The sequence below is a fragment of the Myxine glutinosa genome, chromosome 5 (genome assembly GCF_964187855.1).
Source record: "Myxine glutinosa chromosome 5, kmMyxGlut1.1, whole genome shotgun sequence".
Taxonomy (NCBI): Eukaryota; Metazoa; Chordata; class Myxini; order Myxiniformes; family Myxinidae; genus Myxine; species Myxine glutinosa.
Window position 1 is genome coordinate 173,966,387 of NC_136265.1, and position 19,281 is coordinate 173,985,667.

A 19,281-nucleotide genomic window follows, 5' to 3' on the forward strand; every position below is an offset into this window, starting at 1 on the left:
CATCACCGAAGCGTAAAATAAACTCACCAGATTGATATACCGAGTTCAGAAAGTAAACCCAAGTCAAGAAAAAAAAAATTCCATATTAAATGCCAAGTCTGTATATGCACACACATACACAGTATATCACCTGCTCGTTCAACTTCGCAATAATCTAAGGGTTTGATGGCCCTGTTTTAACACGAGATCAAATGCCACACCTGACAATGCTTTCTATTAATTTTATTTCTGTACAGAGAAAAAGGAATTGGTTAATTGCCGCTCAAAAGGGAACGACACCCCATTAACCCTGGCTGTCAGTGCTGGCCAAACAGAGTGCATGAAGATGCTGTTGGCAGCCGGTTCTGCGACCGAATACTGCAACAGCAGGATGCTCGAAACACCTCTCTATAAAGGTACAAACGTTGCTTTGAGATCAAAACATGTTAAAAATACCTTAATTCATGACACAGGCAAGGCTCAGGCCTGACGTTTCGACCACCGAGTGGTCTTCATTGTGGACTTCGTTCTGTTTTGGCTGCCAAGTGATTTGTATTTGGTATTTCAACCTTCAGTTCTGGGTGAAGACCACTCTGTGGTTTAAACATCGGACCTAACCTCTGCCAGCTGGACAGATACCCGAGTTGGAGGTGCGTTCATTTTTCCCAGGTACAAAAGGTATTTTGTGATGTATCAATTGTCGGTATGTGTCTCTGTACCCCATGTCTTCAGTGTGTGAAGGAAGAAACATTAAGGCCGCTGGAATCTTGTTGAGCCATGGCGCAAAAGCAAATGCCCGTAACCACCTTGGAAACACACCTCTATATGAGGCTGTGTCTAAGGGGAGCCTGCCACTAGCAGAGATGCTCTTGGCAAATGGAGCGCGTCTTGATGTAACAAACAAGTTTGGGGTCTCACCTCTCTTCATAGCGGCGCAGTGTGGGTGCTTGGATATTGTGAAGCTCTTCGTATCACGGGGTAAGAGCAGTGCTGCGACTCTGAGTGCCAACTCTCCCCTTTTCATTGTTTTTGTTTTTTTACTTCATCTTTTTTTGTTAACGCTGTATTTACTCAGTTTTGATGAGTCTTATTCGAGTGCAAAGATTGTAACTGATGCCTTTACATTTGGGCAGAGCAGTATGAAATCTGACCATTTGGAACACATTACATATGGCACATTACTGACCTTTTGGAACATGGCACATTACTCTCTGTAAAATCCTCTCTGTCTGTGCATTCAGAAAGTATTCAGACCCCTTCACTTTTTTCGCATTTTGTTATGTTGCAGCCTTATGCTGAAATCGTTGAAATTCATTTTTTCCCTCATAAATCTACACTCAATACCCCATAATGACAAAGAGAAAACATGATTTTAGAAAGTTTTGCAAATTTATTAAAAAGAAAAAACTGAAATATTACATTGACATAAGTATTCAGACCCTTTGCTATGACATTTGAAATTTAGCTCAGGAGCCTCCCATTTCTCTTGATCATCTTTGAGATGTTTCTACACCTTGATTGGAGTCCACCTGTGGTAAATTCAATTGATTGGACATGATTTGGAAAGGCACACACCTGTCGATATAAGGCCTCACAGCTGACAATGCATATCAGAGCAAAAACCAAGCCATGAGGTTGAAGGAACTGCCTGCAGAGCTCAGAGACAGGATTGTGTCGAGGCACAGATCTGGGGAAGCCTACAAAAAATCTCTGCTGCATTGAAGGTTCCCAAGAGCACAGTGGCCTCCATAATTCTTAAATGGAAGAAGTTTGGAACAACCAGGACTCTTCCTAGAGCTGGCCACCCGGCCAAACTGAGCAATCGGGGGAGAAGGGCCTTGGTAAGAGAGGTGACCAAGAACCCGATGGTCACTGACTGAGCGCCAGAGATCCTGTGTGGAGATGGGAGAAACTTCCAGAAGGACAACCATCATGGCAACACTCCACAGATCTGGGCTTTATGGCAGAGTGGCCAGACGGAGGCCTCTCCTCAGTGAAAGACACATGAAAGCCCGCTTGGAGTTTGCAAAAAAGCACCTAAAGGACTCTCAGACTGTGAGGAACAAGATTCTGTGGTCTGATGAAACCAAGATTGAACTGTTTGGCATCAATTCTAAGCGTCATGTCTGGAGGAAACCAGGCACCGCTCATCACCTGCCCAATACCAGCCCAACGGTGAAGCATGGCAGTATCATGTTGTGGTGGTGTTTTTCAGCAGCAGGGACTGGGGGACTGGTCAGGGTTGAGGGAACAATGAACATAACAAAGTACAGAGATATCCTTAATGAAAACCTGAAACAGAGCGCTCAGGACCTCAGACTGCGCCGAAGGTTCACCTTCCAACAGGACAATGACCCTAAGCACACAGCCAAGACAACGTAGGAGTGGCTTCGGGACAACTCTGTGAAGGTCCTTGAGTGGCCCAGCCAGAGCCCTGACTTGAACCCAATCGAACATCTCTGGAGAGACCTGAAAATGGCTGTCCACCGACGGTCCCCATTCAACCTGACAGAGCTTGAGAGGATCTGCAGAGAAGAATGGCAGAAAATCCCCAAATCCAGGTGTGCAAAGCCTGTCGCATCATACCCAAGAAGACTCGAGGCTGTTATCGCCGCCAAAGTTGCTTCAACTAAGTACTGAGTTAAGGGTCTGAATACTTATGTCAATGTGATATTTCAGTTTTTTCTTTTTCATAAATTTGCAAAACTTTTTAAAATCCTGTTTTCTCTTTGTCATTATGGGGTATTGAGTGTAGATTGATGAGGGAAAAAATGAATTTAAACGATTTCAGCATAAGGCTGCAACATAACAAAATGTGAATAAAGTGAAGGGGTCTGAATACTTTCTGAATGCACTGTATATTCTGATGACTCCACTCTGCCGTGACATCGCTCATCCTTCTGACAAACAGGCAGCAGACTCTTTCCTCTCCTCAGACCTTGACAAAAGCACAATCTGATCAAACACTTGGAACATGCCTTTCAATCCTTAGAAAGTGCGCTCTCTCTCTCTCTCTCTCTCTCTCTCTGTCTCTGTCTCTGTCTCTCGCTCTGTCTCTCGCTCTGTCTCTCGCTCTGTCTCTCGCTCTGTCTCTCGCTCTGTCTCTCGCTCTGTCTCTCGCTCTGTCTCTCGCTCTCTCGCTCTCTCTCTCTCTCTCCCTCTCTCCAAAAGGACCGTTCTGCAAACCTTTCCATCTACTTTCTCAACAACCATCTCGAAGAGGTTCAGTCACTCAAACACTTGGGTCTCACTCTCTCAACCATGTTCTCTCTTGGGCAAGTAACATTTCAAGGTTCGCCTCCAGGGCGAGACGCTGACTGGGCATCCTCCGTCATGTAAAGTCTTTCCTTGGCACACCTGTCCTCCGATCCACCTAAAGGGCTTTCAGCTGCAGCTTTATTGAGTACTGCTCTGCCCTCTGGGCTGGCTCCTCTGCTTCACAGCTTGCTCGGCTTGACCCCACCGAAACCAGGGCTTTCAAGATCATTGGAATCTCTTGCAATGGGGCTCGATCTGTGGGCCTATCACTTCGCCAACCCCCCAGGTATCTATCTACAGAACGCACACGGTCCCCCAGCAATCCCCTCCGATTGGAACTGCCTAGGTCCAGAACCACTGCTCACCTCCACTCATTTATTCCTCTCTTTTCCTGGCTGTGTAACCACCTTTTCCTGGCTGTGGAACCACTTATCGTCTATCTCATTCTTCTCTCTCTGTCTTTAAGACAGCTGTTCACTATCATCTCAGGTCATCCCCTATCTAAAGCTATTATATTTTCCACACCTGCTAAACCACTCCCACCCCTCCCAAAATTTTGCTTATGTATCCATCTTATCCACCCTTTGCGTTCTCCCCTACCCCTCATTACCTGCATCCCTTGTTTATCCGTCTCCATCTACCTTCTCCCTCCACCCTGATATTGCCGTTTTTCCTTTCTCCTGCTGTTACCTTTGTTATGTTGTGTCCTGATCTGTTCTGTGTCCTCGCTCTTCCACAAGCCTAGACCATATATATATATATATATATATATATATATATATATATATATATAGATATATATATACATATAACAAATGTATTGCACCAGAGCCAATCCTAATACTGCTTTCATCACTAAAGACACCTTTCTACTTTCTGTTTGCAGCAAATAATGATATCATCTTTCACACTTTGGTGTTTCCTCTGTGTAGTTATTGTTGAAATTGAAGTCCCTGTGGCCCATTGAGCTTCTTTCGCTGTATTGTAGGTGCGAATGTGAACACAAAGGCAAAGGATGGAGCCACAGCACTGTACGAAGCATGCAAAAATGGGCATGATGACCTTGCGGTGTTCCTGTTCCAGCAGGGAGCAGACCCCAACCTCCCTACCATGGAAGGTCTCCTGCCGCTGCATGCCGCCTCTAAGAGTGGCTGTGAAGAGTGAGCCATTATTCTAATCACACCATAATATATCTTCTAGCTTCTTTCGTGGCCCCAATGAATTTCACCATCTTGTGGGATTTGCCGTATTCAGCGATAATAGACAAGTCTTTCAACAACTTAGTGGTCAGGTCTGGCGTTGGACTGGTGGGAATTTGAAATTTGCCCAGATGTTGGCATTAAGTCGCCTACACTCCGCAAAAGACACAGTGGGATCTTTAACGTCCACCAATGCCCCCAGTGCTAGCAGATGGGTCATGTGGCCTGACATCCTTCCAAATGACAGTGCACACGTTGATGCCTTTCTCTGCATGCAAAACACCAGGGTGACAGTTTATAGCTGGGTCGACATTCAAACCCAAGCTACACAGCTAAAAGGCGGATGAGTGCACATACCTCGAAGACATCCCACTGTCCCTAACCACATAATCGTCCACCATCAGTATCACAGAGTTAAGGACATTCATCACAAGAGGTAGGTTCTTGATAAAAGCCTGTGGCATGCTCATGGCTTATACCACACTGCGCCTCAATCTCGAAGCTTCAAAATCCAGGACAAAGCAAAGTCTCATATTCACGACTGACCTATTTGATGATCAGGTTCTTCCTTCCTTTGACATTCAGCATCGCATTGCTTCATTGAGCACATTTTGATAGTGGATGGTAATAAAAGTGAGGGCTATGTGGCAATATATATATACATATATATGACACCTGGAGGTGTACACAATAGGTGTGATCAATGTACAAGGACAGTGCCAGCAAAAAGCTTGCAGTATATCCTAAGGAGGAGATTTTTGAAAGAAGGTTAGATGACCTGGGAGTCACGAATAAAAAGGTAAACAATGGCATTAGGCTTTATATTTAAACCCTAGAGATGATATGTATGAGGACCGCAGAGATGAGAGCAAGTCCAATAGATGAGCTTCTGCCTGTTACCTGGTGAGACCTAATTCAGAAGAGTGCGCCGAGTCCCGTCAATCTGGCAGCTGAAAATACTTACCATGACCTACCCACCATGCTTATGAGTGTTGGCCTATCCGCAAGCTCCCTTTTATCTCCAGATAAATGAGATTCCACTGAGGTTTACTGGAGTAAAAGATTATCAACACATCATCTGGTTGCTATCAGGGGCTGAACCGGGTCGGGATTCACTGCAAGCACTGTTGGTGGCTGTGCACCGCCAACATCTGGCTGTGGTCTTCCTACTGTATGCCCATGGAGCAGACCTGAATCAGCAGATCTTAAACTTTCCCCAGCCGACCCCAAAGAAGGTGGGAATAATTGGGGCCATTGAAGTAATTGTAGCAGTAGTAGTAGTACTGTCGTAGTAGATTAATATTGCTTCAATTGTCACCGCAAAAGGAAGTTTTCAAAACACCATGTTATTCCCAGCTTGCCATTTACCTGCATGGCGTCCTAACCAAAGTGTAATCTTCAGAATAGCATTCTTAGCACAAGGTCACTTTATTTTCTCCGCTTACAAACATTTTAATCACATATGACACAGTTGAGTGAGATTTGCATCCCCACAAGAGTGGCAAACTATCATGCTATTTAAGGAACGTTTACCTTATGAGTATAAGGAGAGTTACAAGGATCATGAAATGGCATGTCCATCTGCGATTGAAGAAAGCAAAAAAAAAAAAAACGACCTGGGATGTCGTCGTCTTTCCGGAAAAGGTATTGCAATGACATGCATTTGGTTCAGAGAACAGTCTTCTTCATGCCAGTCTGCTTATACATGCTATACTCTTCTCCTTGTAAGGCTGACAGGGGCCTCTAGGTAAGCACACTCACCTATAACCTGTCTAACTTGGGATTGAATCCCAACCCAGCCACAAACTGTCATCCTGTTGTTTCACAGACAGGGTGATTCATCAATGTGTGTGTCATACCTCAGATAGACGTTAAACAGGGTGTCTTGTCTGCCGGCTGGCATTAGTTAGTGGACGTTAAAGATCCTAGAGTGTCCTTCACGAAGAGTAGGCAAGCTTTCGCAGACACCATGAACAAATTACAAAATACTGGTGTCGGAGAGGCAACCCATTCAGCATTGTAACCCCAGCCAATAATCTGCTTTGGCAGAACTCATCCTCTGTGTAGACTAGAGCATGGTACCTGATGATGTGTTCAGTTGCACTCACAGTGAGTGCTGCATCACACACTCTCATATGCCGCAAGTCTTCCATGTGTTACGGATTCGGCACTAATTATTATTGTTGTTATTATTATTATGGTTGGTTCTAAGTAGTATGGTTATTATTGTTTAAGGGAAATCGATATTGTGGTTAAAAGGTTAAAAGCGATCAGGAAAAAGAGACAGGAAGCCGGAAGACGACGACAGAGAGAAGAAGAAGAAGGCGTAGGGACAGTGAAAAGACGTGTCTTGAAGCTCTGTTGCGAGCGTGGTCGAGCGAACGGCGTCGAGGGAACTTTGAGTACGTGAAAAGAATCGTGCGATCGGTGTTATCGCTGGAGTATTGGAAAAGCCTGCATAGTCAGGCACAAGTGTGAGATTCCGGAGAATCCTCGCCTAGAGGCTGCGGCTCGAGTAAGAGCCGTCTGCCATTTTGGAACCTCGCGCGTCGTTCGCGGAGAAATGTTTTGCCGCGTCCGCTGGTCTCGCCCTCTGGTGGTTTGCCGGGGATGGGTGTGCACTAAAGCGGCGACTGAAGATTGCACTGCGGTTCGGTGGTTGAACGGCGAATGTGCACGTCTGGATTGCGTATTAGGGATTCCCTGTCCACCGCCACTTTGTGTTGGTTTGGAACACGTGACAGTCCACGCCTTGCCTACACCTCCTTGCTCGCCTCATCGCCTCATCGCCGGGATCCCCTCTGAGTTATAGAGACATTGAGGAGTGTGCTGTTTCATTCACTGGGAGCGCAGTGAGTTTGGATTAGGTTACTAGAGAAGATGGTACCATCTTGAGATATTGATTGTATGGGGGATTGCTATCATTGTTGTATCGTTATTCCTGTGTGTTTTTAAAAATATATTCTTTGTTTGTGGATAACTGTTGGTGTGGTTTCCATATTGATTTCGACACGGAATAACGTATTTTTCTGCCGTGGCTCCTCCCGGGGTTCGGAGGTATACCGAGACCAGGAGGTCGGTGAGGGACACGTAACAGAAATTGGGGGCTCGTCCAATTGACTCGGGGGCTCGAAATTGGGTCTTCGTCCGGGATCTAAAATTCCCTAAATTTAGTCCGGGAAAGAATTCCCTAACATTCCCAGAATTCCCAAATTTGGAACTTTTCCCAGCATTCCCAAATTTTTCCAAAGAAAAAATTGTTTTGAAATTTCTTGTGTGAAGGTTAACAGGTGTTAACAATAGTCACCATGGAGTTTGATGCAGAGAAGTTTGCAGCGACCCCTAGTGAGGCACAGTTCCGAGCATTAGTAAAATCGGAACTCTTGAGATTGGCCAAACATTTTAGCTTGGAGGTCCGAACTAATATGAAGAAGGCAGAGATGCAGACAGTGGTGATACAATCTCTGGTGGGAGTAGGAACATGGAAAGAGGTAGCCTTGGATTGGTTACCGGAGGAACAAGAAAATGTGGAGCTCAGGAAACTGGAGATGCAATTGCAGAGCCAGGAAAGGTTAAAAGCAGAGGAAAGGAAAGCAGAAAAGGAAAGAGCAGGACAGGAACGAGAACTCGAGGAGAGAAAAGCAGAGGAAAGGAGAGTTGAACGAGAACTCCAGGATAGGTTAGAAGAGAAAAAAGCAGAGGAAAGGAGAATTGAAAGAGAACTCCAGGAAAGGTTAGAAGAGAAAAAAACAGAGGAGAAAAAAGCCGAAAGGGAGTTAAGGGAACGTGAAATGGCGCTTCAGCAGGAAATTAAACTCAAGGAGCTGGATTTAATGAAAGAACGGGGAGAGGTACCATCCATGCCGACTGGTTCGACACCGAGTCAGAACACCTGGGATGTTGGCAGACATGTGAGGCTGGTTCCACCCTTCAATGAAAAGGAGGTAGCCAATTTTTTTTCACACTTTGAGAAAGTGGCTCAACTGCTAAAATGGCCTGAGGAGTCCTGGACCATGTTAGTGCAAAGTGTTATGGTGGGTAAAGCTCAAGATATTTATTCGGCTTTACCGATTGACCAATGTGCAGATTATGAGATAGTGAAGAAAAACATCCTCAAAGCCTATGAATTGGTCCCTGAAGCTTACCGGCAAAAATTCCGGAATGCCAGGAAGAGGGAGAGTGAGACCCATGTGGAGTTTGCCAGAATGAAAGAAACCATGTTTGATCGGTGGTGTGATTAAAAAAGGGGTTGGGAAAGACTTCGAACTATTGCGACAATTGATCCTGGTGGAGGAATTCCAACAGTGTGTCCACGAGGTCATTAAAGTACATCTGGAGGAAAGGAAAGTACCAAAGTTGTATGAGGCAGCAACCATGGCAGATGACTATGCCTTAACACACAGGATGGGGTTCCACAAACCTAACTTCTCTCCTAGACCTAGCCAGGGGAGCTATGGTACATCAGGAGTGGAGAACGAAAATTAATGGGGGCGGCCTCGAGATGACTATGAGGACCACTCTGATACCACGACTTCTAGAAATCAGAAGACAACAGTTCCAAGGCAGACTTATCCTCCGGGGGGCTCGAGGCAGACCACGAGGTTCTCCTCCGGGCCTACTTGCGCTTTTTGCCATAAACCTGGACAGTGGACACTTGATGTCCCACTGTTACGCTCTGGGAAAGGAAAATCAGGAGCGGAGTTCGACTAGTACATCTCCGAATGCATTGGCAAATGTGAGAAATCGCCCTCAAAAGGGTTACCAACCATTTATTTCAGAGGGGTTTGTGTCACTGGATGGAGACTCGACTAACCCGAGACCTGTTCGGGTATTGAGGGACACAGGAGCACATCAATCTTTAATGCTTGAAGGCATTTTGCCATTGTCAGAGGAGACGGCAACTGGTGATAGTGTTCGTTTACAGGGGATTGGTGGCTGTGTTAGAGCTCCACTTCATGTCATCCATTTGGAGTCTGATTTGGTGTCAGGACCGGTCACCGTAGGTCTACAAGCCACTCTTCCTGTAGAGGGAGTATCTTTTGTTATCGGGAATGATTTGGCCGGTGGTCAAGTTTCTGGGAACCCGATGTTTGTTGAAAAGCCTAGTAGGAAGCACCCTGAAGAGAAGAGGAAGTACCCTGAAACGAAGTGTCAGCACACGCAAGTCAGGGATGGAGGCAATATTGGCAAGCTCTTTGTAGGGGGACTGAACTTCAAAACAAAGGAAGATGTTCTGGAGTCTGCTTTCAGCAAATATGGACCGCTTCTGGAAGTGCTGCTGATAAAGGACAGGGAGACATAAAAGTCAAGAGGGTTTGGCTTTGTCACGTTTGAAAACTCAAAGGACGCCATAGATGCAGAAAAGGATCTGAATAGCAATGAGTTGGAGGGTCGGACCATAACAGTAGGGAAGGCATTTCATAGGTGTCGAGGGGGCTACAGAGGAGGACAACGGAGTAGTAGTTTTGGTGGTGGCCGCAATCGATATTATTATGGAGTCTCCCAGAGTTACGGCAGCTCCCGAAGGAAGGATTATCAGAGTAGTGGCCGGGAAGGAGACCGCTGTTCATGTGACTGCAGTGACAAGCGGTCCAACCGTGATTATTATGAAAGTTCGGAAGAGTTGAAGCACTGAATGCTGCGGAGCAGCCGAGCCAAGATTCCTACACGGAATTCCTACACATTCCTAAAGGCGTCCATGTGGTGAACTTTCCCACACGGATTAACCGTGAACTCCACGTTCCTAAAAGCGTCCATGTAGTGAACTTTCCTACATGGATTAACCGTGAACTCCACGTTCCTAAAGGCGTCAATGTAGGGAATACTTCCAGGCCTCACCACCCAACCACCATGGAACCTGGCTCTCAGCTCGGCCTCCCAGAAAAAGTGCTGTAGATTTGCTTGACTTTGGATTTTTGATCACCACCCCTTAACCTTCATTCAAAAGAAACTAAAAGTGAAAAATCAGAGGGTGCTGAGATGGAGTTTGGCTTTGCAGGGGTTCAACTGGGAAATTGAACATGTAAAGGGCAGGGACAATGTCGATGTTGATGCTTTGTCCAGAGTGAATTAACTTTGGAAAGCTCTGTGGGTTGTGTGAAAGTTTGTTGCTTTATTTTTGAGGAGATATTGAGTATTGTGGCTCACGGGAATTGATGATTTGGGTTGTGAGTTTACTTTTGTTGGTTTCAAGAATTTGCCTGCAAAGAAAGTTTTCGCTGTGTTCAAACTTTCTTTCTTGAGGGGGGGAAGTGTTACGGATTCGGCACTAATTATTATTGTTGTTATTATTATTATGGTTGGTTCTAAGTAGTATGGTTATTGTTGTTTAAGGGAAATGGTTATTGTGGTTAAAAGGTTAAAAGCGCTCAGGAAAAAGAGACAGGAAGCCGGAAGACGACAGAGAGAAGAAGAAGAAGACATGAGGACAGTGAAAAGACGTGTCTTGAAGCTCCGTTGCGAGCGTGGTCGAGCGAACGGCGTCGAGGGAACTTTGAGTACGTGAAAAGAACCGTGCGATCGGTGTTATCGCTAGAGTATTGGAAAAGCCTGCGTAGTCAGGTACAAGTGTGAGATTCCAGAGAATCCTCGCCTAGAGGCTGCGGCTCGAGTAAGAGCCGTCCGCCATTTTGGAACCTCGCGCGTCATTCGCGGAGAAAGGTTTTGCCGCGTCCGCTGGTCTCGCCCTCCGGTGGTTTGCCGGGGATGGCTGTGCACTAAAGCGGCGACTGAAGATTGCACTGCGGTTCGTTGGTTGAACGGCGAATGTGCATGTCTGGATCGCGTATTTGGGATTCCCTGTCCACCGCCAGTTTGTGTTGGTTTGGAACACGTGACGGTCCATGCCTTTCCTACACCTCCTTGCTCGCCTCATCGCCTCTTCGCCGGGATCCCCTCTGAGTTGTAGAGACATTGAGGAGTGTGCTGTTTCATTCACTGGGAGCGCAGTGAGTTTGGGTTAGGTTACTGGAGAAGATGGTACCATCTTGAGATATTGATTGTATGGGGGATTGCTATCATTGTTGTATCGTTATTCCTGTGTGTTTTTTTTAATATATTCTTTGTTTGTAGATAACTGTTGGTGTGGTTTCCATGTTGATGTCGACACGGAATAACATATTTTTCTGCCGTGGCTCCTCCCGGGGTTCGGAGGTATACCGAGACCAGGAGGTCGGGGAGGGACACGTAACACATGTCACTTTCGTAAGCGTTCCCAGCTCTGTGTGTAGACATTTCCCAGGTTCACAGCTGTTTTGTCTTTAACTATAAAGTATTATTAAGATTCTGTATCAAAGAATACAAGATATGTTTGATTTTTTTTCGAAGCCGATGCATGAGTGCCCCATGCACTAAGACTAAGGTATGACGATTATTATTGTTGTTGTTATTCAAAGCGCCCCCTCTAATGACCTTTCTTTGTCAGTGTGACGTCCTTGCTTCTGCCAGTTTCCTGTCGGGACATAATTCAGAAGAGTGGGCTGAGTCCCGTCCACCTGGCAACTGCAAATGTTCACCATGACCTACTGGCTATGCTTCTGAGTGCTGGGCTCTCCGCAAACTCCCTCCTATCTCCAGATCGCTCGATGCTCTATGAAGACCGTCGTGTGACCCCACTGATGTTTGCTGTAGCAAAAGGTGATCAGCATGCCGCCCGGCTGCTACTATCTGCAGGGGCCGAACCAGTTCTGGATCCGCTGCCACCACTGTTGGTGGCTGTGCGTCGCCAAGATCTGGCTATGGTCTGCCTACTTCACGACTATGGAGCAGACCTGAACCAGGCTGTAACAGGACATGACACTGCTTTTCCGCCTGCACTCATGTTCTGCACCATGGACCTGCACACTATGCACTTTCTGTTGCGTCTTGGTTGCAATGCTCGTGCCTGCTTCTCTTGCTCTGGTGAATCAACTGCACATTTGGAGGATGATCACTCAGAAAGGGATGTGAGTCAAGCAAAGCCCAAGCCTCGTAACCCACTGCAAGTCATGCAGGTAAGGAAATGTCAGTGATGGACCTGTGCAGTTATTTTACTCAGCATGATGGTTTATTCCACTTGTTCAACACCTGACTCCATGGTCTAAACTCTAAAAGAACCGAAATGGGAGAACAGAAGGAGTCAGATAAACTTGGACATTGTGTGCTGCTGTGCTACCTTGAACTTTCCAAAAGGAATGGCAAGATAGTAAGCAGCGCAGAGATTGGTGTAGTGTGCATGGCTCAAAATATGATAGTTTGGAATGCACACCCTGACCCCACAGTAAAGGTACAAAGTCAACAAAACTGTCCCATAAGCATACACATGCACCTCAGCCCAAAGATTGAAGTATGTAGTCAATTATCAAGCACACACATCCTAACCCCAAAGGGCCAGAATGCATGATGATATAGTTGAACCCCTAATCAATATGCGCAGGTCCCCATGACTCTTGCCAACATGGAGCAGAAGCTCCTCCCCAGAGACTAGTCAAACCCTACAAGGTGTTAAGTCGAGATCAGACCCCATCCCTGCAGTGGGTACCAGGATGCAAGTGCCACAACAGCTATTGCTGCATGCACCGTGACCAACAGGAAATGTCTGCCACACTTAACCTGTCTAAGGTACACAAAAGAGTTCTGGAAGCAGCCAGGAACAATATAGAAAAAACTCTTCGAGCTAAACAGTTGCAGAGGCACTACCTATTAGGCATGAGCTGAGCAGAGCAACATCCCCCGACATCTCTGTAAGATTATACTTTAGCCAATAATGGGACTGGCCTATAAAATTATCTCTGGGGTGGACTGGTCCATAAAAAAATAATCTTCCCAGTATTGGTTGATGTGCAATCTGACGGAAATGTATGGGGCTGTAGCTCTGCTAAAGTCATGCTTAATAGGTCCCGCCTATGCAACTGTTTAGCCAGAAGATCCTTTAAAATAAAAAATTAAATATATGTATATATGTACAGTCACATGAAAAAGTAAGTACACCCCATGTAAAGTTTTGACTTTTTCAACATATTTCAACATACAGCTATTTGATCTTCATTTCAACAATATTGATAGATAAAGGTGATATAATATAACAAATATCATGAAACATTTACATTTTGTAGTACATTGTATAATTTAAATAAACATAAATGCAAATTTCGCATGTGGAAAAAGTAAGTACACCCTTGGCTCTAATAGGTGGTATTGCCCCCTTTGGCAGAAACAACCTCAAGTAGGCGTTTCTTATGACTGTCTACCAGTCTCTGACATCGACTGGGAGAAATTTTTGCCCACTCCTCCATGCAGAATTCTTTCAGCTGTGCGATGTTTGAGGGGTTTCTTGCATGCACAGCTCGTTTCAAATCCCCGCACAACATCTCGATGGGATTTAGATCCGGGCTTTGACTTGGCCATTCCAGAACCCTCCATTTCTTTCTTTTCAGCCATTCCTTGGTGGATTTACTGGTATGTTAAGGGTCATTGTCATGTTGCAAGGTCCACCTTCGATTGAGCTTCAACTTTCCGACAGCTGGCCTCACATTATCCTCAAGCACCCTCTGGTACCATGAAGAATTCATAGTGGAATCCATGATGGTGAGCTGCCCAGGCCCTGATGCAGCAAAGCTGCCCCAAACCATAATATTTCCACCACCATGCTTTACAGTTGGTATCAGGTTCTTGTGGTCAAACGCTGTCTTTGGTTTTCGCCAAACATGTCTTCTGGTACTGTGGCCAAATAGCTCTACCTTTGACTCATCTGTCCAGAGCACATTGTTCCAGAAGTACTGGTCTTTGACTAGGTGTTCATTGGCAAACTTTAGTCTTGCCCTGATGTTCTTTCTGGACAGCAAAGGTTTCCTCCTGGCACACCTCCCATGTAGATCAAATTTGTGCAGCCTCTTTCCAATGGTAGACTCGTGCACTTTGACATCAACAGTGGCAAGAGCTACCTGTAGGTCCCGTGATGACATTCTGGGGTTCTTAGAGACTTCTTTCACCATCTTGCGGTCTGCTCTGGGGCTGAACTTGCTGGGGCGGCCTGGCCTGAACAAGTTGGCAGTTGTTTGGAATCTTCTCCACTTGTACATGATCTTCCGGACAGTCGAATGATTGATTTCAAATTGTTTGGAGATCTTTTTAAATCCCTTCCCAGACTTGTAGGCATCTATAACCTTCTTTCTGAAGGCCTCAGAGAGCTCTTTTGATCTAGGCATGGTGACGCCGCACACTTCAACAACAAAGAGCAAACCAAACTAAATGTCTGAGGTTTAAATAAGACATGGTCCTCCAAGATCCTCTCTAACGATGTTCTAATCATTTGCACCTGAGCTGGTGCACCTGATTCTAATTTTAGGTATTTGAAGTAGTGATAAATGTAGGGGTGTACTTACTTTTTCCACATGCGAAATTTGCATTTATGTTTATTTAAATTATATAATGGACAACAAAATGTAAATGTTTCATGATATTTGTTATGTTATATCAACTTTATCTATCAATATTGTTGAAATGAAGATCAAATAGCTGTATGTTGAAATATGTTGAAAAAGTCAAAACTTTACATGGGGTGTACTTACTTTTTCACGTGACTGTATATATACAGTGCATTCAGAAAGTATTCAGACCCCTTCACTTGTTTCACATTTTGTTATGTTGCAGCCTTATGCTGAAATCGTTTAATTCATTTTTTCCCTCATCAATCTGCACTCAATACCCCATAATGACAAAGAGAAAACAGGGTTTTAGAAAGGTTTGCAAATTTATTAAAAAGAAAAAACTGAAATATCACACTTACATAAGTATTCATACCCTTTGCTATGACACTTGAAATTTAGCTCAGGTGCCTCCCATTTCTCTTGATCATATTTGCGATGTTTCTACACCTTGATTGGAGTCCACCTGTGGTAAATAAAATTCATTGGACATGACTTGGAAAGGCACACACCTGTCTATATGAGGTATCACAGCTGACAATGCATATCAGAGCAAAAACCAAGCCATGAGGTCGAAGGAACTGCCTGCAGAGCTCAGAGACAGGATTGTGTCGAGGTGCAGATTTGGGGAAGCCCTACAAAAAAATATATCTCTGCGGCATTGAAGGTTCCCAAGAGCACAGTGGCCTCCATAATTCTTAAATGGAAGAAGTTTGGAACAACCAGGACTCTTCCTAGCGCTGGCCGCACGGCCAAACTGAGCAATCGGGGGAGAAGGGCCTTGATAAGAGAGGTGACCAAGAACCCGATGATCACTCTGGCTGAGCTCCAGATATCCTGTGTGGAGATGGGAGAAACTTCCAGAAGGACAACCATCACTGCAACACTCCACCGATCTGGGCTTTATGGCAGAGTGGCCAGACGGAAGCCAAACAGTTCAATCTTGGTTTCCGCAGACCACAGAATCTTGTTTCTCACAGTCTGAGAGTCCTTTAGGTGCTTTTTTGCAAACTCCAAGCGGGCTTTCATGTGTCTTTCACTGAGGAGAGGAGGTGTCTTTCACTCCATATTAATGCCCATGATTTTGGAATGAGGTGTTCGACAAGCACATACGGGTGTGATGTTCGGGTGTCCACATACATTTGGCCATGTCGTGTATATTGTCGCATCATGGAGCCAGCTAATGCAGACGCTCTGAGCCGAAGGTCTGAAGACATTCATGAATGACCAAACGATCTCTGAGTTCACATTGAATTACTTTAATAATTTACACTGCATTTATTTGCCAATTCACAGTCCCCTAAGGATCATTCAAATGCTAATCAAAACTGGCCTTTGCTCATGTGTGGGAAGGCGAGAGGGCAGGAAGATGTTTCTTCACAAATAATTGATGATTACAAATGCAATACAGGGGATAAGGAAAAGCAATACATATATGGAATAGATCTGATGGCTCTGACAGACACAAATAGGTAAGAAAGAAAGGGGGTACGCAAACTTATATTCAAGAATGTAACAAACCCCATCCAAGCTATGCGCCGAAATACCAAATTCAAATCAGAACAAAGGGGCAAACAGGTGAGGACTTGAGTGTTTAGAACTAGTCTTGGCTGCAGGATGACCCATAGTTGTGCAAGCTGGTGTTGCACAGGGCTGGTGTGGCAATGGGTGGGAGAATCCTGCTGAGGAGACACGCTCATCATCTCTCAGAGGTCTTTATTCCACAAGCGACACAGGGACAGAGACAGAGAGAGAGAGAGAAAGGGAGAGAGAGAGAAAGAGATGTCTGATGTAATGTACTGTTTCATCTCAACTCCCTCGTGCATGTGAAAATGTGGCTTTTTGGCCCATAGGTGAGGAATGCCAATGTATGGCCCATAGGTGGTGAGTGCCACTGGCAGATTTGCCTTCCAGGCATGTGGCTGGTCACTCTCATTGGTCATCCGTTGCCTTCAGGCTGTGCGGCCTGTCCCACATCAAGAAAGTTTGATTTATGCAGCTTTCTTTGGACAGAAGAGTCCAAAGAGGCCTCTCCGGCCTTGCTCCCCCAGCTCTCTCTGTGCTCTGTCCCCCAAATATTCCTACAGGTCGCACAAGATCTGCCAGCCACCCTCTGATGGTTAAACTGCCGAAATCTCGGCTCTCTGCTCACCTTCACTCTTTCATTCCTCTTTTCTCCCGCCTCTGGAACAAACTCCCACACTCACTTCAATCACACTCCTCCCTCCAGGTCTTCAAAACAGCTGTTCACCACCATCTCTTATCTTCCCCCATCCAAAACCTTGATCTTTTCTACCCCCACTAATTCACCCCAGATCCACCTTGTTTGAAATTCCAACTTCTTTCCTGGAAGTCTTGGCAGTGTCCATATGTTTTATACCTCTCCCACCCCCCCCCCCTTCCCATGCCTCCCCCCCAAAGCCCTCTCCCTCCCACAGTTCTCTCGATGTCTCCATGTCTCTCGGTCCCTGCTCTCAAATGTTGTGTTTGTGTCCTTCCCCCTCTCTCCCCATCTTGTCTACCGCTCCCGATGTTATTTGTTTTGTGTGTCTGTTTGTCTTTCTGTGTGATTAATGTTCGCTCTTTCACGAGCCTCGATCTTGTATACAAAAAAAAAAAAAAAAAAAAAAAAAAGAGCATGGGAGTTTATTTATTTGAAAATCCTAGGCACCTCGGGTATTGATTTGGTGAGTGCTGATTGGTTATTCCCTCCAATTACAGGTGAGAAATGTGATTGAGTCTTTTTATTTATATGTTAAATGCTATTGGTATTGCATGTGCTATGAGGTTATGAGGCTCGGTGGTGCGTGTTTTCTGTCTATACTGTGGCTAATAATTCGTCAACATGAATGAACCCGATGAACCCGGTCCAGCGGCAAAGAGCGACGTGTAGCATTACGATTCTCATGTAATGTATGAGCAACTTTTGAATGTCTATAGCTGTAGAAAAACCCGGGCAGGGTTTGAAACAGCAAAGGGCTTTCCTTTAATAGCTTTCCTCGGATGCTATATGCAGCTTTATTTGACTAGAAGAGCATGGGAGTTAATTTATATACATTTTTGGACACCTTATTGCCAGAGAATAATCGGACATGTCCGAGCGCAGACTTGTATGATGGCAGATCCATGCACTATGCACCCGTGATGTTATATTTCAAACTGACCCCTTCTTATTCTTGATGGAAGCACAAAGCAACAAATATTTCTTGACACATTGTCATCTGTTTTGACAATGGTGTTGCATGCACAACTAAAACACACTTCAAAGCAACAATAATACAACATGGCATGAAAAGGGTGTAAGGGGTGGAGGTAGGGAGGTGGGGGAGGAGAGACGGAGAGTGGCATACCTGAGCATTAGAATTGTTTCGTCACACCATCATAGACTTAAAATTTACAATATTTGTTTTACCTTTCCATGCTAATTGTCCTTATGAGGAAAAATTCCCACTCTCAAAACATTTTTTTTTTTCATTTTTGTAAATATTATGAAAGTGATTAAGCTTTGACAAGTCCATGCCAATTTAAATGAATTTGTTTTACTGTATGTGTCTGTTTGGTACAGAAGAGGGACATCCCCTCTAGCTGCTATTATTAGCCAACACATCAGCACACCTCAAAAAGAGTGTAAGTGCCAAAGTGATATTGAGTGCCAATGTGTTGGTAAGTGCCACTGGCACAATGTGATATTGAGTGCCAATGTGTTGGTGAGTACCACTGGCACAATGTGATATTGAGTGCCAATGTGTTGGTGAGTGCCACTGGCACAATGTGATATTGAGTGCCAATGTGTTGGTGAGTGCCACTGGCACAATGTGATATTGAGTGCCAATGTGTTGGTGAGTGCCACTGGCACAATGTGATATTGAGTGCCAATGTGTTGCCACAATCTGTATATAAAAGGAACCCAGTTTCTCCGTCCGTAAAGCTCCATTCGAAAGAGTTTCTGCTGCCGTACAATCATACAAGTCATACAAAAAAGCTAATAATCCAATTATTACTTGGTTGGAAAGTTATTAATCGATTTACTTTGTTTTGCAGTTCTGTGAGGTCCTGGATTCCATGGATATGCGGCCATGGGCTGGTCCCATTGTGAAATTGCTGCTTGAGTTTGTAGGGAACATACGTCTCTGTGCAGGGTTGCGCAAACTCCTCTCCTCCCAGCCTGGTGGTGTGTGGATACAGGACATGGCAGGTGTGTGTGGTCCTGTTCATCAGTTTTGTGATGTTCATGTAGAGAATGTGGAGGTGTAAGGTTTGGGTTAAAGCTCTAAATTATAGGAGTAGGGAGCATCAATGTACATAGATCAAGGTAAAAGGCCTTTTGTTAAATAAATGTGAAGCTTCAACCAATTCATAGAGTTTTCATTGCTGCAATATAAATGGCTCATTTTCACTGTTTATACACCCACTCCCTATGGAAACGGCAGCAACGGTCATGT

At 45.0% G+C, this 19,281-nt stretch overlaps 3 protein-coding genes across 5 annotated transcripts in view; all 3 read left to right on the forward strand.

The window, feature by feature from the left end:
- The window catches only part of DTD1 (D-aminoacyl-tRNA deacylase 1), a 903,613-nt gene that overhangs the window by 452,849 nt on the left and 431,483 nt on the right, over positions 1-19,281 (forward strand). The gene's annotated exons all lie outside the window — the stretch shown is intronic.
- The window catches only part of BTBD7 (BTB domain containing 7), a 643,025-nt gene that overhangs the window by 252,734 nt on the left and 371,010 nt on the right, over positions 1-19,281 (forward strand). The gene's annotated exons all lie outside the window — the stretch shown is intronic.
- The window catches only part of LOC137426715 (uncharacterized), a 49,879-nt gene that overhangs the window by 26,531 nt on the left and 4,067 nt on the right, over positions 1-19,281 (forward strand). For 2 of the 3 annotated variants that reach the window (XM_068115519.2, XM_068115520.2), the window contains exons 5-9: positions 237-395; positions 712-957; positions 4,226-4,397; positions 11,860-12,427; positions 18,881-19,034. In XM_068115519.2, coding sequence (XP_067971620.2) covers positions 237-395; positions 712-957; positions 4,226-4,397; positions 11,860-12,427; positions 18,881-19,034 — 1,299 coding nt within the window. Of the gene's footprint in view, positions 1-236; positions 396-711; positions 958-4,225; positions 4,398-11,859; positions 12,428-18,404; positions 18,467-18,880; positions 19,035-19,281 lie in introns of all 3 variants that reach the window. The other variant, XR_013623623.1, reaches the window with a different exon arrangement.